Genomic DNA, 27,107 nt, shown 5'->3' on the forward strand with positions numbered 1-27,107 from the left:
TTCTTTCGTATGGGAGCAAATCCAAGTTTTTCTGACCCATCTTTCTTTATGTCTCTTTCTTTCTTATCTTTGTTTCTTTTTTTTCACTTTTCATTTATCCACGTGGGTTTGTCCCATCAATTTATACAAAACAGCTCATAGTTTAGCTAGTTTTCTATTTTTTGTCGAAGGACAATCTCCTGGGAGAAGTTTTTCTATGCCAGGGGTACATTTGAACATTGCTGTTCGCTGATGCAGTAACATAAAGTTCCTCGTTTCGGATTTGAAAAAAAAAAACATGAAACGTGCATTATGTATGGAGCCAATTGACTTTCGTTTTATTCAAAAATATACATTCCCCATGAGGAAAATGAGAGGTGCTGTGTGGATTATTACTGAAGGCAATCGCTGAATAAGTTCAATGGTGGCAGTAGGTAAATGTCATACTTTATTTTATTTACTGGAGTATAATTATTACTCTACTTGGTAAAGGTAGGGTGATATTCGGACATTTCGGATTGCATATGAAAATTTTGGTTTGAATTTTTGATTTTCGGATCGAAGAAATGACAATCCAAATCTAATTCAAATAAGTTCGGATTGGATCGAATTTTTTAAGTTCAGTTTCAGATTAATCGGTTTAGATATTTTGAATTTTCGGTTTTGAACTTATAAGTTGAGATGTTTCTTCTTTTTACAAAAATGAATATCCAAATGAAATACTCATGTTAAATTGCCTGAAAAGTTCTCCATTCTCACCGTAATCATCCAAATGAAGTATTTAAATAATAAAATTATTATTAAAAAAATACAATAGAGACATTAATACGGCCGAAGAAGTAGAAATAGTAAAACAATGTCCCAATAGAAAGTATTCTCACAGTAACTTAGTAATTAATATTGAATATATCATGAGATAATATCTAATAGGTAGAGTATTGAACTTATTACTATTGACATATGGATAATGAACTAAATATAAAGTATAAGAATTTCGAATTTTTGAATATCCAAAAATTTGAAGTACTAAATTCAATATCCAATTCGAAATCCAAAAAATTTAAAAATTAAATCCAAAATCCAATGTAATCCGAAAATTCAAACCAATCCCAAAAAATTGGATTTCGGATTCGCCCAAACTATGGCCAACCTTAGTAATACTAATGATGCCATGACATTTGACAAACATGATTCTGTCACGGAATTTGTCTATATTGCGGTATTTAAAATAGCTATATAAGACACGGGGCCTGCTTTTTCGATCTAAATTTGGCAAAAGCGTTATTCGTAAACATTGTAATGAAATGTGAAACATAACTTTTCTTAATGTGCCAATGTACATAACCAGTAATTTGGCCTAGTTATTAAAAATAGAAAAAACGAACACAAAAACTATTGATTTCCTTGAATTTTCAAAAAAACATACAATTCAAGTCCGTTGAACACATCCGAAGCTTTAATTTACTACATGTTGTTCGACCAGCATTGCTTGGTAACGCAACTAACGTAGTTTTAATGTACATATGAGGAAACAATGTTAAAGAGTGGCTGAGTTTCCAGTCCAACTCGACAAATAGAAGATATTTACAAATCAACAAAAGAATTTTCACACAAAGTTAAAAAATCAAAACTAGTGGAAGAAAAAGAATGCACAAAAAAATATATACTAGCTGGCTAGCTGCTCTTTTGGCCATGTTTCCTAGCAAGCAATTTATCTGTAGTTGGTCCTTCATTTATAGTAACTCTTTAATTTTGCACTCAACTTTCTCACATATTCCTTCCTTTTTGGCCTTCTTGTGCTTGATCTTATCATGGGAATTAAGTACCATCCAATTGACGTGCACAATATTGCAAAAGACCTTCCATAAATAGCTAGAAAAACCAATATCAATATTATAGCCAATGGCAAATAATAAGCTGGCTTCTTAAAATTTGCCAACTTCAAATTCCTAAAAAATTTCTTCTTCAATATCCTTCTCTTTGATTCCACTTTTCGTTCTTGAATTTCACTTGAGGCCTCGTGAGTGGTCTGCTTATCAACAAATTCCGACTTCTTGATCATTTGCTTATCATCATCTGTGTCGTCACTTGATGTTTGATTTTTGTCCTTCAACTTGACAACAATAGGTTTGATTGAATCTGAATTTGAGAAAACGAAACGAACGAATGAGATATCATCAGATCCCATTTGGGTATAAATCTTTTGTTTCTTGTCCTCAAGATTGGCTAAGAGTGCAGAGAATTTGTCTAGGCCACGGTCTGCATAAGGATTATATTTGCTGTCTTTGGTTCTTGATAATGAAGTTCTCTTTGATCTTTTAGGAGTTGAACAAGGGCTTAATGTTTCCATATCATCATCTTCCTCTTTATGATGAAAGTTTCCACAAATACAAGAATTGAACATTTAGGGGGGGGGGAATCAGAAAAAATACTAAGGGATTACAGAGATTAGATGATGTTGTTTAATTTGGACTGACTTTAATGTTGAGTTGAGATTTTAAGGAAATAAAGAGGGTGGCGTAAGCTTATATAAAGAGTTCGTTTGGAAGACTGGATCCAAGAGAAAATAGAATAGTCAAATCAAAAAGAGAGGGCTTGAACTTCTTTTTTTTCTTTCATATTTTAATGTGGAATGTAAAATATTTCGTGGAATCTTCTTTGGGGATATTTCCTTTTGACTTCAAATTCTAGGAAAAGAGGCAACGGTAGCACGTTGAGTTAATTTAGTAATATATTTCTGCCAGTTAGAATATAAATAACTTGGAGGAAGGGCTTGAATCGGTCAAAACTCTACCACTTTGAGATGTAATCTAATTAACAAAATGAATATTTTAATTAGTGAAATATTTCGTGATATTGTAAATAGATAATTACACAATTGAGATGTTTTTGTGCATTCCTGCTTTTTCAAATTGAAATATGTGGGTCAATTTAATAAGGCTATTAAGCAAAAAATGGGAGATGTGATGATCATTCATTGGTTATAAAAAACTTTTGGAGCTATATTATGCTTCATTTTAAAACGTAAACATTATTTAATAAATGACTCAACTTAACAAAAAAGAATTAGAATTCAATATTGTCTCTAGAATTTGAATCGTGACATTTTGTAATTTTCATTTTTTACTTCATTAACAATTATACACACCCTTGAGTGCTCCAGAAGGGTTATTATATGCGTGGAATTAAATAGCTTATATAGATGTTAAAACTCATGTAGATGACGATGAGACATCTAATAAATAAAGGATTTAGTAGAATGAAAAAACCTTCAGTCTATTATGCAAGTTCTTGTTATCTCACACTCTAAAACTCTCTTTCACTTTCATTTTTGGAACTTTATAATTTTAGGACCTAAATTATTGATAAATTCTAGTTTTCATTTTAGGTTATCTAGCTAAATGCCTTGAAATCACTAAATCATGTTCCTTGAGGATGGAATTGTGGTAGTCATATTCATGACAACTTCTGTTGGAAATTAACTACTTTCTAATTAGAGTTTCAGTAGGGAGCAAGTAATGTAAACATTATTCTACCTTTGCACTAAAGACGTAAGACGACACTAATAACGGGAATGATATAAAATATAGCTCAAAGTAACAATATATAATAAGGAAAAACAAGCTAAGAGATATAGAGAGAAAGAGATGAGAAATTCTTATTTCTTCTTCAATTGTGTGTATTTTCCTATCTATTACAAGGCCTTATATAGGCATGAAAAGTGAAGAAAAATATGTCATTGAATATGTCATTAAGCATTTGAGAAGACCATGGGGAAAGTGTAGACATCCACCATAATTTGATTTTTCTTATAACACTCCCCCTTGGATATCCATAGATAATGTGTCTTGAAGATTGACGTCGGTAGAGATTTGGTGAACAAATCAGCCATATTATCACTTGAATGGATATGTTGCGCATTGATATCACCATTCTTTTGAAGATCATGTGTGAAAACTAACTTTGGTGAAATGTGCTTGTCCTATCCCCTTTTATGAATCCTCCGTTCAATTGGGCTATGCATGCTGCATTGTCTTCATACAAAATTGTGTGTAGTTTGTCATACTTCAAACCACATTTGTCTCGGATAAGGTGTATTATAGACCTGAACCATACACATTCTCGACTTGCTTCATGAATAGCAATTATCTCAGCATGATTAGATGAAGTAGCCACGATTGATTGCTTAGTCTATCGCCAAGGTATGGCAGTGCCTCCATATGTAAACACATAGCCTGTTTGAGATTGAGCCTTGTATGGTTCAGATAAATACCCAGCATCGGCATAACCAACAAGATCAGGACTGCAATCATTGCCATAAAATAATCTCATATCGGTAGTCTCTTTTAGATACCGCAATATATGTTTGATTCCATTCCAGTATTTTCTTGTAGGAGCGGAGCTATATCTTGTTAAGACATTAACTGAAAAAGTTATGTCAGACCTTGTAATGTTAGAAAGATACATTAGTGTACCAATTGCACTAAGATATGGTACTTCGGGACCAAAAAGCTCTTCATTATTTTCATGAGGCCGGAGTGGATCTTTATTTATATCGAGTGATCTCACAACCATCGGGGTACTCAATGGATGCGCTTTATCCATATAGAATCGCTTTAAAATCTTTTTAGTGTATGCTGATTGATAGACAAAAATTCCATCTTTCATATACTAAATTTGTAGCCAAGACAAAATTTTGTCTTTCCAAGATCTTTCATTTCAAATTCTTTCTTTAAATAGTCTACTGCTTTAGGAAGCTCCAAAGGAGTTTCAATGATATTTAAATCATCAATATACACAGCGATTATAACAAATTTAGATCCATATCTTTTTATAAAGACACAAGGACAAATTGAATCATTCTTGTACCCTTCTTTCAAGAGATACTCATTCAGGCGATTATACCACATGCGCCCTAATTATTTTAATCCGTATAGGGATTTTTGAAACTTTATTTAATAAATTTCTTAGAAACCTTAATATGTTTCAGAACAATTTAAATCCTTCAATGATTTTCATTATACGCATATCACGTTTTTTTTGTATTGACAGATTAAAACCTGAAATGACAACATCCACCACAGGAGAACATGTCTATATATAATCAATACCAGGATATTTACAAATCTTCTTGTGACACAAGTCGTCTTTATGTCTACCGACTTGACCATTTTTTTCGTACAAGAACACATTTATACCTCCACTGGCTTTATACTTTTAGGTGTTGGGGCTATCCGTCCAACTTCATATTTTTCAGGGGAAATCAATTTTCATTACGTATTTTTCATTTGGCCAGTCATTTATCTGTCCAAATTTCATGACAGATTTGATCTCAAGATCCTCGTCAATATTAATAATATTGAGCGCTACATTATATTAACAATATCGTCGACTATCATTTTATATCGGTTCTACTATTACCTAATAAAGACATAACTTATTGAGATCTCTGTATCTTATTATTTTCAGGTACCTGAGCCTCTCCCATGAGGTCTTATGCAGTGTTATGTCGTAGTGCTCTTCTAGAGCACTTGCCTCCTTATTATGACCATCTTAAATATTTGCTCCTCTCCTTCTTCAAGGAGTTTTATCTTTGGAACCGATTAGTCTATTATGCTTCATGCATGCATAGACTCTATTCATTATGAACTTTATTTTATTTGGAGCATTAACAGTTGAATATGATATTTAGCTTTTGGTCGGCAAATACGCCTGGCAATATTTTATAAATGAATTATCACTTGAACTTCAAGTTCACATTTTATCGTACGAGGATCTAGATGTACTCATAATAATTCATTACATGCATTACTTTTTCAGCTGCCTATTTTCTCCCCCTATTGTTGGAATCACCAACACATATCCCTAGCCTTATTTGGGGATCCATCTTTGTGCATTGTGGTGGAATAATTAAATCATATAGCACATTCATATTTCTAGATGGAAATTATTTGGTTCCTGATCCTAAACCAATTGTGATAGGGAGAATTTATCATAACTTAGCTAGATGCGTACAAGTATTGTTGTATATTAAATAATACATCACATACCAAATTTTATTTTGGCAGTTTTGTTCTCATAACCAATGGTTTAGATATAATTGGAGGCATACAATTTTTGCTAAACCAACTTGGATTTAAACCAGTATTATCAAGATAAATCATCATAATTTTTATTCTGGAACTGTGCTCTAATAATTTGAGCAATCAATCTTGTAAAAGCCAAACTGCAAGTTGATAACAAATGCATATGTGATCATAGAATAGATACATCTATTAAAATTATATAATAGTAAACGGTCCACATGGCAGGTGACTAGGCCCATATATTTATCACCTTTTATTTGTTCCAGAAATCAAGAGATTCAATCCCAACCTTAACTGGTATATCATGAGAATAAGCAGCACAAGAAAATTCTTGAAGAATCTTCTATTTCTTCAATATATGCCAATATAATTCTCAATTAATTTTTCGCATCATAATTAAACCGGGATGGTCAACCGGTCATGCCAACTAATATTTGTTTCAGTAAACCTCTAGTTTACTTGTGACATATGATTCCATTATCATGCTTATATTTGTATAGTACAAATAGAAAGAAAATCGGGTAACCTTTCATATTTACCCGTTATGATTATAGAAATACGAAGATATTCAATATTCTTTTCATTTATATTTTCAATATGCCAACCACTTTGACTTATACATTTGAAACTCAAAAAGTTTCTTTTGAGATTCTACAATATCAATGTCGTGAATAATTTTATTCATTCGGGTAGTAACAAATTAATTTTTTCGGAGCTCTTAACAATTTTTGTACTACAAGATCTTTTGTCACACCATTCATATGGTAAATGTCTCCATCACGGAGAAAATTATATCATAATAAATTATCATGGTCAAAATCATCATAAGCAAAATTATTTCTTGCTTTAATTTTGCCTTTAATAATCTTTTATAAGGCACAACAAAATACTTTTTTTTGGCATATCACATGTATGTGACCCACATATTCATGTAACCACACAATAATATTTTTCTCTTCATTTCACTCAAACCTCCCTTAGAGGTGAGTTGTGCGGTATTCTTCTAATCAGGCATTTCATGTCTTTATTCATTACTTTTATCACATATTGCCACATTCACCTTTAGGAATGGGTCTTCATTCTCAACACTTATCACAAGTCACATTCTCCTCAAGGAATGGATCATAATCAACGGCGTGCTTTATTATTTTTCATACCAATTTGATGATAAACATTGCCTTCACATTTTGAAGGATTATTTTGAGAACCCTTATTGTTCTCCTTTTATAATCATAGTGATGATTATTATTATTTTGATATTTGGAATGCTCACGTTCATTGTTCAATCACTTGTCTTTATTTAGACTTATTATGCGCCGCTACCACATTCACTTCAAGAATGGAGCAAATTAAGTGGGATATTATTCATACCTTTTCATGAAAAATATATTATTTTTTTTTAGTTATCATTATATCATCAATATGGTATAGTGAGACTCAAACCCAATGTCTTACCAATATAAAGGTATGTTAGACCATAATGAATTAGGACTCAAACCCAACTCTTATCATCATGGAGCATCAGGACTTGATCCTGATGTCTTACCCCCACGGTGCATTGCGACTTGAACTCATTGAAGTTGATATCATTAATAGCAAAGGACAAAAACAATTTCAAATATGAAGAAAATGCTTACCTCTTGAGTTAAACTCTTCATAATGTCATTTGGATATAATTCTCAATAATATACTTTCATTTACTCAAATCAGCTAAATAATTAGTGTCAAACAGATATATAAAAATACAAAATAATATTGAAAATTCACATGTGGTCTTTGCTGCAATAAGCTTACTTCAAGATAAAAGTGATATGAGCATAACATTAAGGAAAATTTATATATCAAACAGAATAATAGTACTACTAGTTACCATGCACTTTTGTGAAAACTAAGTATTATGCTCTCTAGAAAAATAAAAGGATATAGCAAAACCTTTAAGTCAATCAGGGAATAAAAAATATAGTGGAGAAATCTCTGTCTACTATCTACTACTATATGCTTTCCATATATAAATGATTCAACATGTTAATTTGATAAGAACTATCATCCATGAAAAATTTGGTGTAGTACATACTTCTTGTACTAATATTTTATCTTATCAAAATAAAATAGTTACGATTATTATTATTATTATTATTATTATTATTATTATTATTATTATTATTATTATTATTATTATTATTATTATTATTATAATATTATATTTGACAGTAAACTAATGTATAATCATTTATAATTATTATACTAGGCATACTAAAATCGTATTATAAGGTAAAACCATAAGAATACATAATAAAGATTATTTAGTATACCGCATGTCACCTATTATTTAGTTCATGAAAATTTAACAAGGTGACATCCTTAGCAGCCACATAAATACTAATTTTCTAATAACCAGACCATTGCTTATTCTAAATAGTGGTACAAACTTATCTGGTTTAAAGCTCGGACTTGTTACTGTAGCAAAAAGACGTGTCTGTAACACTACATACCTTTCTGAATAAAATCTGGATAATTTTGACAATAGATCATCGAGATATACCTTACCAGAAGTGGAATTCAACCTTGAGGTTAGAGACTTCGTGCTGATAGCGTGATATAAAATATAGCTCAAAGTAACAATATAGAACAAGGAAAAATAAGCTAAGAGATATAGAGAGAAAGAGATGAGAGATTCTTATTTCTTCTTCAAATTGTGTGTATATTCCTATCTATTACAAGGCCTTTATATAGGCATGAAAAGTGAAGAAACATACGTCATAAATATGTCATTAAGCATAGAAATATGTCATTGAATATGTTATTAAACATTTGAGAAGATCATGGAGGAAGAGTAGACATCCACCATAATTTGATTTTTCTTATACCAGGAAAAAAAATGATTCTCATGTTACTAGATCTGTCACTATAGAATTTGGTTAAAAGATGAAATGAGATATAGCGGCGGTATCCACGCTAAGTGCTTCGTTCCTTTTCTGATTTCCATTTTGTAAAAGTAGTGCACATCCTATACTAACGTGGTGCCTTGTTGTTAGACCTCCGCCTCTTTGGGATTGAGTTGACAACGAGAGCGTTGTCAAGGGCAGTAAGAGTGTTACCAAGCTAAGGTGCGCGAGCTAGCACCAAAGCAAAAGAGAAATGGGCAAGCGAGGACCAAGGCTTTGAGGGAGGCAAGGCAGCTTGGCAAGGGCTTGACAAAGAGATGTGGGCTGAGGGTGGAGCATAAACATGGCAAGGGCATCAAAGCATGAGGCTGTGATGCCATGGCAAGGCAAAAACAAAGTGTGCAAGGCAAACAAAGTGCAACGAGGGCATGCGCACGAGGCAGACCTAGCTATGATATTGGAACGGAGCAGTGTCAAAGGGCAAGGCTGGGTGCAATGCCAGCCTGGAGGGCGTTGCAGCTGGCTAATGCACGCACATGGGTAACAAGCTGAAGTGATGGAACATGTTGTGCACATGGGAAGCAGCTGGCACATGCCAAAAGCTGACAGAAGGTGTTAGCACGTTTTGGTGTCAGGCTGTGCACATGGGCAAAAAGCTGGGCACATGGGCAAAGAGCTGTGCACATGGGCAGCAGTGGGATTTTGCTGAAAAGCTGGCAAACCATATGGGCACGTTTTTGTAGCTTGATTTTATTATTTTAGTATGAACCTAGTAGTTGGGGGATGTCAACTACATCAGGCTAAAATAGTGAGATGTGTGGGGGAAAGTGTCTAAGCCTAAGGGAAAGTGTAAGGCAAAGGTGTTGTCTCATGTTCTATAAATGGGTAGCATCCTTATACTTGAAGATCATCAAGATTAAGAGTAGTCTTGAGAGAGAGAGAGAGAGAGAGAGAGAGACCCAAGAGTGGAAAAAAGAGAAAAACATGTAAGAGTGCATGTTTAACTTAGAAAAGAGTTCCTAAGTGTATTTTCAAGAGTGAAAACACCTAAGGCTAAGAGTAGTCTTTGAGAGAAAACATGAGGGTCAAGAGTGATCTTCTTTTGTACGCGGTTGTACTTTGAGTTTGAGTTTCTTTGTATGCTCGAGTTAAATACAAAGTTGGGAAGAGATTCCTGTAAATTATGCCTCGTGTTCTTGTAATTTACCGTTGTCTTACTTTCAATTCGTTGCATAAATCAGTTCAATAAGGCTTACTATGTTGAAGCTGCCCGAAAATATTCTAAGTCCAAAGTTACTGTAATTTTGGCCGAGTGTTGTAGAAGGCTGAAGTCAAGTGCGGGACTTGGCTACCGCACATGCAGGTTTCGGCAGACAGAAACCACGCCCGTGACAATTGGTATTAGAGCTTAACCAGAGCTACTTTGAACTGGGAGCAGTGCAGGTTCGTGATGGAGGCACGACGAGCAGTGGCAGATTTAGTGGTCTTGTTCGACAACATGGCCGATGGTAATATCGAATTGCGGGAGAGGCTAACGAAATTGGAGGCATTGATTGGGAATGTCCCCTAAGGTGACGATATTCAGACCCTCATGACAAGGCTTACCAACCTTGAGGCAGAATTGGCAAGGTTGAGTCAAGAGAATGAGGATTTGAAATGCGAGACAGTGGTGCTACAACGTGTTATGGGTGAGGATGCTCCTCAATGTGGTGCTGATCGTCTCCATGTAAAAATTCCTGAACCAAAGGCATTTGGAGGTGCAAGGAGTGCACGCGAGTTGGAGAACTTTCTTTGGGATATGGAGCAGTACTTTCATCCTATTCGTGTGAAAGACGAAAAGAAGAAAGTAACCTTGACTAGCATGTATTTGAGTGAAGATGCTAAGTTATGGTGGCGCACCCGTGTAGCCGAAGATGAAAGTATGGGCCGACCAAAGATCGAATCGTGGGAGTGGCTTAGAAAGGAATTGCAGGATCAATTCCTTCCAAACAATATGTCCTGGATTACTAGGGATTAACTAAAAATGTTGAAGCATACCGGATCAGTGAGAGAATATGTCAAAGAATTCATTTCTTTGATGTTGAGTATAAGCAATATGTTGGAAGAAGACAAATTGCACAACTTCATAAGCGGGCTGAAATAGTGGGAACAATTGGAATTGCGTAGGCGAAATATACAAAACCTCGCAAGTGCCGTGACTGCGGCTGGTGCATTGGATGATTTTCACTTGGGAGAAGAAACTTCTACTTCAAAGTCCAATGACAGAAAGAAGGACAAGGCAAGGGAGTGGAAGAAAGTTGGAAATAGCAATGCTAATGAAGACAAGGGGAAGGGAAAGCGTGAGGCTGGGACTTCTAAGAGCAAGGAGAAGGGTAGATTCAGTGGTTGTTTCCTTTGTGATGGGCCACATCGAGCAAGGGATTGCCCAAAGAAGGCAATGTTAAATGCTATGACTGCCGTAGATAGGAGGGCTGCATTGGAGGCAATGACCGGTGATAAACAAATGTCGGGTGTCAATGCAATTATGGCTGAGAATAGAGGAGACCGAGGGGCGTTGATTGTCAACCCCTTAGGACTCATAAATTGAGTTAATGGACAAGGACGTCGAGTTTCAAAGGGTGCGGGTGGTTTGTTAGACCTCCGCCTCTTTGGGATTGAGTTGACAACGAGAGCGTTGTCAAGGACAGCAAGAGTGTTGCCAAGCTAAGGTGCGCGAGCTAGTACCAAGGCAAAATAGAAATGGGCAAGCGAGGACCAAGGCTTTGAGGGAGGCAAGGCAGCTTGGCAAGGGCTTGACAAAGAGATGTGGGCTGAGGGTGACACTTAAACATGGCAAGGGCATCAAAGCATGAGGCTGTGATGCCATGGCAAGGCAAAACCGAAGTGTGCAAGGAAAACAAAGTGCAATGAGGGCATGCGCACGAGGCAGACCCAACTATGACATTGGAACAGAGCAGTGTGAAAAGGAAAGACTAGGCGCAATGCCATCCTGGAGGGCATTGCGGCTGGCTAATGCACGTACATGGGCAGCAAGCTAAAGTGATGGCACATGTTATGCACATGGGAAGCAGCTGGCACATGCCAAAAGCTGACAGAAGGTGTTAGCACGTTTTGGTGTCAGGCTGTGCACATGGGAAAAAAGTTGTGCACATGGGCAAAAAGCTGGGCACATGGGCAAAGAGCTGTGCACATGGGCAGCAATGGAATTTTGCTGAAAAGCTGGCAGACCATGTGGGCACGTTTTTGTAGCTTGATTTTATTATTTTAGCATGAACCTAGTAGTTGGGGGATGTCAACTACATCAGGCTAAAATAGTGAGCTGTGTGGGGAAAGTGTCTAAGCCTAAGGGAAAGTATAAGGCAAAGGTATTGTCTCATGTTCTATAAATGGACAGCATCCTTATACTTGAAGATCATCAAGATTAAGAATAGTCTTGAGAGAGAGAGAGAGAGACCCAAGAGTGAAAAAAAGAGAAAAACATATAAGAGTGCATGTTTAACTTAGGAAAGAATTTCTAAGTATGTTTTCAAGAGTGAAAACACCTAAGGCTAAGAATAGTTTTTGAGAGAAATCATGAGGGTCAAGAGTGATCTTCTTTTGTACGGGGTTGTACTTTGAGTTTGAGTTTCTTTGTATGCTCGAGTTAAATACAAAGTTGGAAAGAGATTCCTGTAAATTGTGCCTTGTGTTCTTGTAATTTACCATTGACTTACTTTCAATTCGTTGCCTAAATCAGTTCAATAAGGCTTACTACGTTGAAGCTGCCCGAAAATATTCTAAGTCCAAAGTTGCTGTAATTTTGGCTGAGTGTTGTTGAAGGCTAAAGTCAAGTGCGGGACTTGGCTACCGCACAAGCAGGTTTCAACAGACAGAAACCATGCCCGTGACACTTGTTATACTAATTAGAATGATGATAAACACAGAGACGCACACCAGCTATCACAATATCACTTTTGATTTCTATAAGAAAAAGAAAATAGCGAAAGAGTCATCTACTGCTCACTTTATTTACTTGATTTTTATTCTACAACATAAATGAGGACAAGGAATTAGTAAAGATCATCTAAAAGTAAGAAAATAAAGGAGGAATAAAACGCGCCTCAAAATCGAACCTAGGGCAAAATCCTAATTCTCATAATCAACTTCTTCACCATGAATCCAATCGGCAACGTGAATAAGGAAATCAATAGGGAGTGCAGACTACATTCACCAACCCTACTATAGACGGATTCCTCAATAAGTCAAATTATTTGACTGTGTTGGATGGTTTCTCGAGCGGAGAAGGAAGGAGATGTGTGACTGGAGCGAAAGTAGTATTCTCAAAGGAGGAGGAGGGCTTGTTAGCAGAAAAGTGTAAGTTGACTGTGGTGGAAAAGTTCTCAAGAAACATACCACAAATCGTCAAACTCAGGGACGACTTCAAGAGAATTTTCCCGTTAAAGGGGATCTATCAAAATTGGGGCGTATGATTGGAGGCATGCGTTTATAGATTTCAACGATGAAGATGACTTTAAGCGTCTCTATAGCAAAAGATAGATGTTGCTTTGTGGTACCATCATGTGAATTGATAGGTGGACAAGAAAATTCAAAGCAGCATGGAGTCAACCTTAGCACCCGTTTGGGTGACACTGCCAGAACTACCTTGGCATTATCACGAGTGGGAGGCAATTGAGAGAATCTTAGAGCCTATAGGCCCTTTGATCACACTGGAAAAGGCCATTGTAGCACGTACCAGACCGACGACTGCCAAGGCTCGAGTTGAAATCGATTTAACGAGGCCAAGGATGACAGAGATATAAGTAGCCTTATCGATAATAAGGGCGAATTGGACACTTTCAACCAGGTGGTAGAATATGAAAACGTGCCCGATTTTTACTTCTATTGAAGGATGAAGGGACATTCTGATGAACATTGTAGGCTACGACATCCTAAGGAGGAAGGAATTGGTGCATCAGTTGCGGTAAAAGACAAACAGAATGATAAAGGTGGAGGACAAGAGGAGGAAAAGTGGATAGAGGTGACTAAAGAAAAAAGCGCCAAGAGGAACATATATGGAATCAACAAGAAGAAACAAGTAGTGACTACTGAAGATTTTCAAAGGTTAACTCAGATAACCGAACCGGCAAAAATTCCAGTGATGGAACAAGTAATACAAGAAGATAGTCCAATGGCAACACCATTGGCGCTGGCTATCATAGAGTAAAAAGCCCACAAAGAGGTTCGACGCAACTCTAAATTGCCTCTTCCAAAAAGAAAAGAGGGAAGAAGGACAAGAAGGTAAAGAACATAGTAGAAATAAAGAGGAAGGCAAAAAAATAAAATAAGAAAACAGACTAGAACTATTCCAGAGCAGGTTGAAGAGCATGCACTAGCTGTGGAGACACAGCTCCTTAATATGATACAAGAGCAGGTCAAGAATATTCCAACTAAGAAGAAAAATAAATTCAAGTCTTAGATAACCCCGAAGACTTATCTGATGTGGAATGGCTCGAAGGTTACTTAGGGGATAGAACCTTTCCTACCCTTAACCTTAGGCCGGTGAAAATAAGGAGGGAGAAGAACGAGTGCAAACTCAATACTGCAATCCCCATTGAGGTCCATACGCTTACACCGGTGAAATCACCAACACAAGAGGTAATGAGTCGAAAGGTCAAAGGGAACAACACATGAGACGTCAAGCTGAGGACACAGACATGATACCAGAAACGCAAGGTGGTGACTCACAAATGCTGGATGAGATAGAGAAAGGAATAAAATCAGATGATGAAACTTGCGAAGGCCACATAGGGCCCTTGCTTTTGAGGATAATAAAGAAATAATGTCAAGTGTTCAGGATAGAATAACAAAATTCAACAACCTCTCACCAAGAGGTACTCAGGGCCAAGATAGAGCTAAGGGTTGGCCATCACCAAGATTAATCTAAAACAACAAAACAGGAACAAAAGCTTCCACCCCTAATGTTTCTCATGATTAACACAATTTCATGGAACATAAGGGGCATGAAGTACGAACAAGCTTTGAGAGGATTAAATATGTAAAAACACAATACAAATTACCCTTTATTGCCTTACAAGAACCTATGGTCAGGTCTTCAAAAATAGAAAGATACATATATCGGTTGGGTATGCAACACTGCTACCACAATTGTAACAATAAAATATGGATCTTTTGGGCATCAGATGTGGGACTAACTGTACTGAAGGACACATAACAACAAGTTACTTGCCAAATTTTAGTTCCAATGTCAACGGCGCCCGTATATATATCAGTTGTGTATGCCAAGTGTACAAAATTGGAAAGAAAGTAGCTATGGGAAGAACTAAGAGCATGGCATAGTAAAATTCAAGGACTGTGGGGTGTGGTAGGTGATTTTAATAGAATTCTTGATGTTTAGGAGAAATCAGGTGGAAGTCCGTACATAATTGATAAAAGCTTTGACTTTATGGAATGCATTGATGATTGTGGCCTCAAAGATGCATGTTTCTATGGTGCAAGATTTTCCTGGAGCGACAATAGAGGGCCAACTAAAACAATATGGAAAAGATTGGATAGATTACTTATTAATCAAAATTGACTAGACGTGTACAACGAGACCTCGGTTCTACACCTAGCTAGAGTATGCTCAGATCATACTCTTTTATTGATCACCATGAAGTCTACAGAAAATAGCGGGCTAAGATATTTCATATTTTTAGACTGCGGGGTAGAACACGAAGATTTTATACATGTGGTGAAAGAAGTATGGTAGGAACCAATTGATGGAAATTCTATGTGGATACTACATAAAAAATTAAAGAAAGTCTGCAAGAGATTAAGCAAGTGGTCCAGGGAAGCATTTGGGGACATATACGAAGAGCCAAAGAGACTGGAAACACAAATTGCTGATCTAGAAAATGCTCTAGTAGTGGACAACTCAGCAAGTAAAATAGCTGAGTTAAATAAGGCGAAGGCAGAGTATGTGCAGTTTCTTAAACTTTAAAAAGCAATTCTCAAGCAAAAAATAAAGGCCAATTAGCTAAAAGATGGGGACAGGAACACAACATATTTTCATAGTATTATAAAAGGCAAAAGAAAGAAACTGAATATTCAAAGAATCCAAGATGATAGTGGAAATTGGAGAGAAGGAGGTCAAGACATTGCTTCAATAGCAATTGATCACTTCCAAAGAATATTTTGTCATAATGAAGCCTCAGAGGATATGTCGGTGTTAGACTGTATAGAACCAAGAGTGTCTATAGACAAAAACAAAATTCTTACATCAATTCCAACAATGGATAAGGTGACAGATGCTGTATTTTCCATTGGCCTAGAGAGTGCACCTGGACATGATGGACTGAGTGCACTTTTCTACCAAACTTGCTGGTCTGTGATCTCAGAGGACGTGTATAATGTTGTTGTTGATTTGTTTCAGGGGGCAACCATGCCCAGGTTCTTTACACATACATGCCTTGTACTACTACCAAAAGTGGACTTTCCCCAACGCTTGTTTGACCTACGGCCAATTAGCCTGTGTAATGTATCGAGCAAGATTATTGTAAAAATTTTGAACTCACGTCTGGGACAAATTTTACAAAAAATTATCCCCAATAACCAGTCACGATTCATAATGGGCATATCAATCGTAGAGAATATTCCACTAGCACAAGAAATCATAAAAGAAATAAATAAACCCTAGAAGGGTGGCAATGTGGTCTTAAAGCTTGATATGGCCAAGGCCTTTGATAGAGTCGCATGGCCATACTTAAGTCACCCGGTGAGAAAGATAGGTTTTGCGGCTGGTTGGGTAGATTTGATACAGAGACATATTTCAAGCAATTGGTACTCCATGATAATTAATGGGCAGAGATATGGCTTCTTTAAGTCAGAGAATGGGTTGAGGCAAGGTGATGCCATATCACCATCACTGTTTGTTCTGAGTGCAGAGCTACTCTCAGCCATGCTGAATAATTTATAAGAAAGAAGAAGTTATACAGGGTTCCATATGGCTAGATCGGGCCCACAAGTCAACCACCTAGCTTTTGCAGACGATATTAACCTTTTTGCTAGTGGTCGCAGGAAAACATTGAAGCGGATAACGCACACTCTATCTAGATACGAAGAAATATCAGGACAACAAATAAACAAAATCAAAAGTTTCTTTATGGTGGCTGTTGGAGCATTGAGAAGAACAATCAGCAAGATAGATAATGTCACGAGAATGCATCGTAAGGTGTTTTCTGTCAAATACCCGGGATGCCCACTTTTCATAGGAAGACACAAAAGTTTACACTATTCAGACTTAATTAGCAAAGTGACGAATAGAACAAGAGGGTGGCAAACAAATTTTTTGTCTACTGGTGGTAAAGCCATTCTCATCATGCATGTACTACAGGCAATACCTATTCATCTCCTATCCACTATGAATCCGCTGAAAATAGTGTTCACTCAAATAGAGAGAATATTAGACAATTTCTTCTAGAGGGGCTCCGACTAGCAAAATAGGCATCATTGGGTGTCTTGGAAGGCTTTGTGTTATCTATATAACAAAGGCGGAGCTCAGTTCAGGAGGCTTCAAGATGTCAGTAATATATTCACAGCCAAGTCATGGTGGAACCTAAGAACATGCACATCGCTATGGAAAGAGTTTACATTGGCAAAATACTATAAAAGGAACCAACCCTATTCACTAGGTGGAGAACAGGACAGTCACAATAATGGAAAGCGCTATGTGATATTAAGTACGGGGTAGAACAAAATATAATATGGCTTCCTGGGAAAAGAAACGTGTCCTTCTAGTATGATAATTGGATAGGGCCAGGCCCATTATATATTCACGTGCCAGCAAATGCTAAGCCAAAAGACATTAAAATAAGAGAAATTCTCACTCAGGGAAGCTGGCAACTGGACTCAATGGGGATAGAAGTGCATGAATCAGTCAGAGATGAAGTTGCACGACGTCAAATAACTTTATCTCCTACAACCCCTTATAGAGTAATATGGGCTGCAGATACTAATGGCAAATTCTTGATAACATCCGCTTGGAAGCTCTTAAGAGATAAGAAGAAGCAGCCAAGATGGTTTTCCAAGATATGGCAAAAACAAGTTCCATTCAAGATGAGCTTCATGCTATGGAGAACAGTTCAAGATCGAGCTCCAACGGATGAGAAAGTTTCAAAATTTGGGTACAATCTCCAGGCTGAATGTTACTGCTGCTCACCCCCAACCAGCATATTGGAAAGCTCTGAGCACCTATTTTGCTCAGGAAATTTTGCACATTCCATCTGTATAGAGTTTGCCAGACCATTTGGTATTAATGTTGGAAACTTACAGTTTAGCCAACTTTTATACAAATGGTGGTCACTCAAACGTATGAATGTGGTGGTAGCATTCATGGGCAAGATCATACCAGCGGTTAGTTGTTGGGAGTTATGAAGGTCGAGGTGCGCAGCTAGGTATGGGGCGGAATCTCCATCAATATAAAGATCCGTGTCATTGATATCTACGACTATAATAGAGATGCCAATGCAAAAGTTTGGAATATTGCGCATACAGAGGTCATGGGGACAATTACAAAATGTTACAGATCAATCAATAGGGCATAAATTCGTCAGAATAGTTAAATGGAGCAAGCCACCGCCACTATATTACAAGTTGAATAGTGATGGTAGCTGCTTAAATGAGGACTGTGGATCATGCGGCATCATTACGAATAGAGATGGAAAAATTATTCTTGCATATTTTCTGTACTTCAGGCATGGCACCAACAATTGGGCGGAAAGTCAGGCGTTGTTGTTTGGCCTACAACAGTGGGCTCAAAAAGGTTTAAGCAAGATAATTACAGAAGCGGACTCGAAAATTCTAAATTTCTACGTGAATGGAGAGGTCACCATATCATGGAGATTACTACAAACAACGGATAAAATTATGGAGATTGTGAATAATAAAGGAGTAGTGGTGAAATATTGCTAGAGAGAAGCTAATAAAGTGGCGGACAAACTTGATGCACTTAGCCACACACATCGTCAACACCTTATTTTTACAAGTTTTGAAGATTTGCCCAGACAAGTCAGAGGTTTCATGAAATTAGACAGATGGGAAATGTCTTCATCTAGAGTCAGAAATTTAAAGGCGTGGGAGGTCACCTTTGAGCCACCATGAAGCTTAGTTCAGTAGATAGGTAGTTTCACTTTGTTTTAGATTCGAAAATTGAGTAAGAGGCTGTTTTGTCAGGCTCTCAATTCTTTGAGGGTAAGGTCACATGTCTCCCCTCAATAATTGTTTTTCTTTCAGAAGGTTCGTAATAAAGGTTGACTATTTCGCTTTAAAAAAAATTCTACAACATTTGAACAAAGACAAGACTCCTAAGTCTTGTATCTACTTGAAACCGGTCTTTCTTTTCGAACTTGCCTATTAAGCTAAAGCACTAAAGTCTTCTCAGATGCTTCAAATTCAGATATTAAAAGTCATGCACCCCAACTCAGCCCGTATTGAACAAGTTTGAAGAGGAACTGATGGTAAACAAATTGAATCATCGTTTAGTTTGTAGCTTGGATATACTCAGCCCGTACCACCCAGTTGTTGGTGCCATGCCTGATGTACAGAAAATATGCAAGATAATTACAGAAGCGGACTCGAAAATTCTAACGTCCTGCGTGAATGGAGAGGTCACCATACCATGGAGACTACTACAAACAACGGATAAAATCATGGAGATTGTGAATGATAAAGGAGTAGTGGTGAAATATTGCTACAGAGAAGCTAATAAAGTGGCGGACAAACTTGATGCACTTAGCCACACACATCGTCAACACCTTACTTTTACAAGTTTTGAAGATTTGCCTAGACAAGTCAGAAGTTTCATGAAATTAGACAGATGGGAAATGACTTCATCTAGACTCAGAAATCTAAAGGCATGGGAGGTCACCTTTGAGCCACCATGAAGCTTAGTTCAGTAGATAGGTAGTCTCACTTTGTTTTGGATTCGAAAATTGAGTAAGAGGATGTTTTGTCAGTCTCTCAATTCTTTGATGGTAAGGCCACATATCCCCCTCAACAATTGTTTTGCTTTCAGAAGGTTCGTAATAAAAGTTGACTGTTTCGCTTTAAAAAAAAATTCTACAACATTTGAACAAAGATAAGACTCCCAAGTCTTGCATCTACTTAAAACCGGTCTTTCTTTTAGAACTTGCCTATTAAGCTAAAGCACTAAAGTCTTCTCAGATGCTTCAAATTTAGATATTAAAGGTCATGCACCCCAACTCAGCTCGTATCGAACAAGTTTGAAGAGGAACTGATGGTAAACAAATTGAATCATCGTTTAGATTGTAGCTTGGATATACTCAGCCCGTACCGCCCGGTTGTTGGTGCCATGCCTGATGTACAGAAAATATGCAAGATAATTACAGAAGCGGACTCAAAAATTCTAACGTCCTGCATGAATGGAGAGGTCACCATACCATGGAGATTACTACAAACAACGGATAAAATCATGGAGATTGTGAATGATAAAGGAGTAGTGGTGAAATATTGCTACAAAGAAGCTAATAAAGTGGCGGACAAACTTGATGCACTTAGCCACACATATCTTCAACACCTTATTTTTACAAGTTTTGAAGATTTGCCCAGAAAAGTCAGAAGTTTCATGAAATTAGACAGATGGGAAATGACTTCATCTAGACTCAGAAATCTAAAGGCATGGAAGGTCACCTTTGAGCCACCATGAAACTTATTTCAGTAGATAGGTAGTCTCACTTTGTTTTGGATTCGAAAATTGAGTAAGAGGATGTTTTTTCAGTCTCTCAATTCTTTGAGGGTAAGGTCACATGTCCCCCTCAACAATTGTTTTGCTTTCAGAAGGTTCGTAATAAAGGTTGACTGTTTCTCTTTAAAAAAAAAACATTCTACAACATTTGAACAAAGACAAGACTCCCAAGTCTTGCATCTACTTGAAACCGGTCTTTCTTTTCGAACTTGCCTATTAAACTAAAGCACTAAAGTCTTCTCAGATGCTTGAAATTCAGATATTAAAGGTCATGCACCCCAACTCAGCCCGTATCGAACAAGTTTGAAGAGGAACTGATGGTAAACAAATTGAATCATCATTTAGTTTGTAGCTTGGATATACTCAGCCCATACCGCCTAGTTGTTGGTGCCATGCCTGTTGTACAAAAAATATGCAAGAATAATTTTGCCATCACTATTCGTGATGATGCCGGCTGATCCACAGTCCCCATTTAAGTAGCTACCATCACTATTCAACTTGTAATATAGTGGCGGTGGCTTGCTCCATTTAACTATTCTGACGGATTTATGCCCTATTGATTGATCTATAACATTTTGTAATTGTCCCCATGACCTCTGTATGCGCAATTTTCCAAACTTTTGCATTGGCATCTCTGTTATAGTCGTAGATATCAATGACACGGATCTTTATATTGACGGAGATTCCGCCCCATACCTAGTTGCGCACCTCGACCTCCATAACTCCCAACAACTAACCGCTGGTATGATCTTGCCCATGAATGTTTCCACCACATTCATACGTTTGAGTGACCACCATTTGTATAAAAGTTGGCTAAACTGTAAGTTTCCAACATTATTACCAAATGGTCTGGAAAACTCTATCCAGATGGAATGTGCAAAATTTCCTGAGCAAAATAAGTACTCAGAGCTTTCCAATATACTGGTTGGGGGTGAGCAGCAGTCACATTCAGCCTGGAGATTGTATCCGAATTTTGAAACTTTCTCAATCGTTGGAGCTCGATCTTGAAATGTTCTCCATAGCATGAAGCTTATCTTGAAAAGAACTTGTTTTTGCCATATCTTCGAAAACCATCTTGACTGCTTCTTCTTGTCTCTTAAGAGATTCCAAGCGGATGTTATTGAGAATTTTCCATTAGTATCTGCAGCCCATATTATTCTATAAGGGGCTGTAGGAGAGAAAGTTATTTGATGTCGGGCAACTTCATCTCTGACTGATTCAAGCACTTCTATCCCCATTGAGTCCAGTTGCCAGCTTCCCTGAGTGAGAACTTCTCTTATTTTAATGTCTTTTGGCTTAGGATTTGCTGGCCGGTAAATGTATAATGGGCCTGGCCCTGTCCAATTATCATACCAGAAGGACACGTCTACTTTCCCAGGAAGCCATATTATATTTTGTTCTACCCCGTACTTAATATCACATAGCGCTTTCCATTATTGTGACTATCCTGTTCTCCACCTAGTGATTAGGGGTGGTTTCTTTTATAGTATTTGGCCAACATAAACTCTTTCCATAGCGATGTGCATATTCTTAGGTTCCACCATGACTTGACTGTGAATGCATTGTTTACATCTTGAAGCCTCCTGAACTAAGCTCCGCCTTCGTTATATAGATAACACAAAGCCTTCCAAGACACCCAATGATGCCTATTTTACCAGTCGGAGCCCCTCTAGAAGAAATTGTCTAATATTCTCTCTATTTGAGCGAACACTCCTTTCGGCGGATTCATAGTGGACAGGAGATGAATAAGTATTGCCTGTAGTACATGCCTGATGAGAATGGCTTTACCACCAGTAGACAAAAAAATTGTTTGCCACCCTCTTGTTCTATTCGCCACTTTGCTAATTAAGTCTGAATAGTGTAAATTTTTTTGTCTTCCTATGAAAAGTGGGCATCCCGGGTATTTGACAGAAAACTCCTTACACTGCATTCTCGTGACATTAGCTATCTTGTTGATTGTTCTTCGCGATGCTCTAGCAGCTACCATAAAGCAACTTTTGCTTTTGTTTATTTGTTGTCTTGATATTTCTTCGTATCTAGATAGAGTGTCCGTTATCCGCTTCAATGTTTTCCTGCGACCACTAGCAAAAAGGATAATATCATCTGCAAAAGCTAGGTGGTTGACATGTAGGACCGATCTAGCCATATGGAACCCTGTATAACTTTTTCTTTCTTATAAATTATTCAGCATGACTGAGAGTAGCTCTGCACTCAGAAAAAATAGTGATGGTGATATGGCGTCACCTTGCCTCAACCCATTCTCTAACTTGAAGAAGCCATATCTCTGCCCATTAATTATCATAGAGTACCAATTGCTTGAAATTTATCTTTGTATCAAATCTACCCAACCAGCCGCAAAACCCATCATTCTCATCGGGTGACTTAAGTATGGCCACACGAATCTATCAAAGGCCTTGGCCATATCAAGCTTTAGGACCACATTGCCATCCTTCTAGGGTTTATTTATTTCTTTTATGATTTCTTATGCTAGTGGAATATTCTCTACGATTGATCTGCCCCTTATGAATCGTGACTGGTTATTGGGGATAATTTTTGGTAAATTTTGTCCTAGACGTGAGTTCAAAATTTTTGCAATAATCTTGCTCGATACATTACAAAGACTAGTTGGTCGTAGGCCAGACAAGCGTTGGGGAAAGTCCACTTTTGGTAGTAGTACAAGGCATGTATGTGTAAAGAACCTGGGCATGGTTTCCCCTGAAAGAAATCCACGACAACATTATACACATCCTCTGAGATCACAGACCATCAAGTTTGGTAGAAAAGTGCACTCCGTCCATCAGGTCCAGGTGCACTCTCTGGGCTAATGGAAAATACAACATCTTTCACCTCATCCATTATTGGGATTCTGTAAGAATTTTGTTATCCTCAATAGACACTCTTGGTTCTATACAGTCTAGCGCCGACATATCCTCTGAGGCTTCATTATGATAAAATATTCTTTGGAAGTGATCAATTGCTGCTGAAGCAATGTCTTGACCTCTTTCTCCCCACTATCATCTTGGATTCTTCGAATATTCAGTTTCTTCCTTTTGCCTTTTATAACACTATAAAAATATGTTGTGTTCCTGTCCCCGTCTTTTAGCTAATTGGCCTTTGTTTTTTGCCTGAGAATTGCTTTTTGAAGTTTAAGAAACTACACATACTCTGCCTTCGCCTTATTCAACTCAGCTCTTTTACTTGTTGACTTGTCCATTACTAGAGCATTTTCTAGATCTGCAATTCGTGTTTCCAGTCTCTTTGGCTCTTCGTATATGTCCCTAAACGCTTCCCTGGACCACCTGCTTAATCTCTTGCAGACTTTCTTTAATTTTTGATGTAATATCCACATAGAATTTCCATCAATTGGTTCCTGCCATACTTGTTTCACCACATGTATTAAATCTTCGTGTTCTACCCCGCAGTCTAAAAATATGAAATATCTTGGCTTGCTATTTTCTGTAGACTTCATGGTTATGAATAAGGGAGTATGATCTGAGCAGACTCTAGCTAGATGTAGAACTGAGGTCTCGTTGTACACGTCTAGCCAATTTTGATTAATAAGTAATCTATCCAATCTTTTCCATATTATTTTAGTTGGCCCTCTATTATCGCTCCAGGTAAACCTCACACCATAGAAACATGCATCTTTGAGGCCACAATCATCAATGCATTCCATAAAGTCAAAGATTTTATCAATTTTGTACGGCCTTCCACCTGATTTCTCCTCAACATCAAGAATTGCATTAAAATTACCTACCACACCCCACGGTCCTTGAATTTTACTATGCCATGCTCTTAGCTCTTCCCATAGTTGCTTTCTTTCTAATGTTGTACATATCCTTCAGTACAGTTTGTCCCATATCTAATGCCAAAAAGATCATATTTTATTGTTACAATTGTGGTAGCAGTGTTGCATACCCAACCAATATCTGTATCTTTCTATTTTTGAAGACCTGACCATAGGTTCTTATAAGGGAATAAAGGGTAATTTGTATTGTGTTTTTAGATATTTAAGCCTCCCAAAGGTTTGTTCGGACTTCATGCCCCTTATGTTCCATGAAATTGTGTTAATCATGAGAAACATTAGGGGTGGAAGCTTTTGTTCCTGTTTTATTATTTTTGATTGATCTTGGTGATGACCAACCCTTAGCTCCATCTTGGCCCTGAGTACCTCTTGGTGAGAGGTTGTTGAATTTTGTTATTCTATCCTGAACACTTGACAATTTCTTTATTATCCTCAAAAGCAAGGGCCCTATGTGGCCTTAGCAAGTTTCATCATTTGATTTTATTTCTTTCTCTATCCCATTCAATATTTGTGAGTCACCAGCTTGCGTTTCTGGTATCATGTCTGTGTCCTCAGCTTTACGTCTCATATGTTGCTCCCATTGACCTTTCAACTCATTGCCTCTTGTATTGGTGATTTCACTGGTGTAAGCGTATGGACCTCAATGGGGATTGCAGTATTGAGTTTGCACTCGTTCTTCTCCCTCCTTATTTTCACTGGCCTAAGGTTAAGGGTAGGAAAGGTTCTATCCCCTAAGTAACCTTCGAGCCATTCCACATCAGATAAGTCTTCGGGGTTATCTAAGACTTGAATTTATTTTTCTTCTTAGTTGGAATATTCTTGACCTGCTCTTGTATCATAGTAAGGAGCTGTGTCTCCACAGCTAGTGCATGCTCTTCAACCTGCTCTGGAATAATTCTAGTCTGTTTCCTTATTTATTTTGCCTTTCTCTTCATTTCTACTATGTTCTTCACCTTCTTGTCCTACTTTCCTCTATTCTTTTTGGCAAAGGCAATTTGGAGTTGCGTCGAACCTCTTTGTGGGCTCTTTTCCTCTGTGATAACCAGCGCCAATGGTGTTAAAGATGGCACAACTTCCATTGGACTATCTTTTTGTATTACTTGTTCCATCATTGGAATTTTTGCCTGTTCGGTTCTCTGAGTTAACCTTTGAAAATCTTCAGTAGTCACTACTTGTTGATTCTTGTTGATTCCCTGTATGTTCATCTTTGTGCTTTTTGCTTTAGTCACCTCTATCCACTTTTCCTCCTCTTGTCTTTCACCTTTATCATTCCGTTTGTCTTTCACCGCAACTGATGCACCAATTCCTTCCTCCTTAGGATGTTGTAGCCTACAATATTCATCGGAATGTCCCTTCATCCTTCAGTAGAAGTAAAAATTAGGCATGTTTTCATATTCTACCACCTGGTTGAAAGTGTCCAGTTAGCCCTTATTATCGATCAGGGCTACCTATATCTCCTTCATCCTTGGCCTCGTTAAATCGATTTCAACTCGAGCCTTGGCAGTCGTCGGTCTGGTACGTGCCACAATGGCCTTGTACAGTGCGATCAAAGGGCTTATAGGCTCTAAGATTCTCTCAATTTCCACCCACTCTTGATAGTGCCAAGGTAGTTCTGGCAGCGTCACCCAAAAATGTACTAAGGTTGACTCCATGTCTGCTTTGAATTTTCGTGTCCACCTATCAATCCATATGATGGTACCACAAAGCAACATCGTTCTTTTGCTATAGAGACGCTTAAAGTCATCTTCTTCGCTGAAATCTATAAACACGTGCCTCCAATCATACGCCCTAATTTTGATAGATCCCCTTCAACGGAAAAATTCTCTTGAAGTCGTCCCTGAGTTTATCGATTTGTGGTCTGTTTCTTGAGAACTTTCCCACCACAGTCAACTTGCACTTTTCTGCTAACAAGCCCTCATCTTCTTTTGAGAATACTACTCTCGCTCCAGTCGCACGCCTCTCCTTCCTCCTCCGCTCAAGAAACCATCCAACACAGTCAAATAACTTGACTTGTTGAGGAATCTGTCTATAGTAGGGTTGGTGAGTGTAGTATGCACTCCCTGTTGATTTCCTTATGCACGTTGCCGATTGGATTCATGGTGTAGATGTTGATTCTGAGAATTAGGATTTTGCCTTAGGTTCGATTTTGAGGCGCATTCTATTCCTCCTTTATTTTCTTAATTTTAGATGATCTTTACTAATTCCTTGTCCTCATTTATGTTGTAGAATAAAAATCAAGTAAATAAAGTGATCAGTAGATGACTCTTTCGCTGTTTTCTTTTTCTTCTAGAAATCAAAAGTGATATTGCGATAGCTGGTGTGCGTCTCCGTGTTTATCATCACTCTAATTAGTATAACAAGTGTCACGGGCATGGTTTCTGTCCGTCGAAACTTGCATGTACGGCAGCCAAGTCCCGCACTTGACTTCAGTCAGCCTTCTATAATACTCGGCCTGACACCAAAACGTGCTAACACTTTCTGTGAGCTTTTGGCATGTGCCAGCTGCTTCCCACAGCATGTGCCATCACTTCAGCTTGCTGCCCATGTGCGTGCATTAGCTAGCTGCAATGCCCTCTAGGCTGGCATTGCCTCTTGCCTTGCCCTTTGACACT

General features: G+C 37.7%; 1 protein-coding gene across 1 annotated transcript; it reads right to left on the minus strand.

The window, feature by feature from the left end:
• Positions 1-1,708: 1,708 nt before the first annotated feature.
• LOC104115314 (uncharacterized) lies at positions 1,709-2,383 on the minus strand. Its single transcript, XM_009625907.3, has one exon. The coding sequence runs from the start codon at positions 2,381-2,383 to the stop codon at positions 1,709-1,711; it is 675 nt and encodes a 224-aa protein (XP_009624202.3).
• Positions 2,384-27,107: the final 24,724 nt, after the last annotated feature.

The sequence above is a fragment of the Nicotiana tomentosiformis genome, chromosome 12 (assembly GCF_000390325.3).
Source record: "Nicotiana tomentosiformis chromosome 12, ASM39032v3, whole genome shotgun sequence".
Classification (NCBI taxonomy): Eukaryota; Viridiplantae; Streptophyta; class Magnoliopsida; order Solanales; family Solanaceae; genus Nicotiana; species Nicotiana tomentosiformis.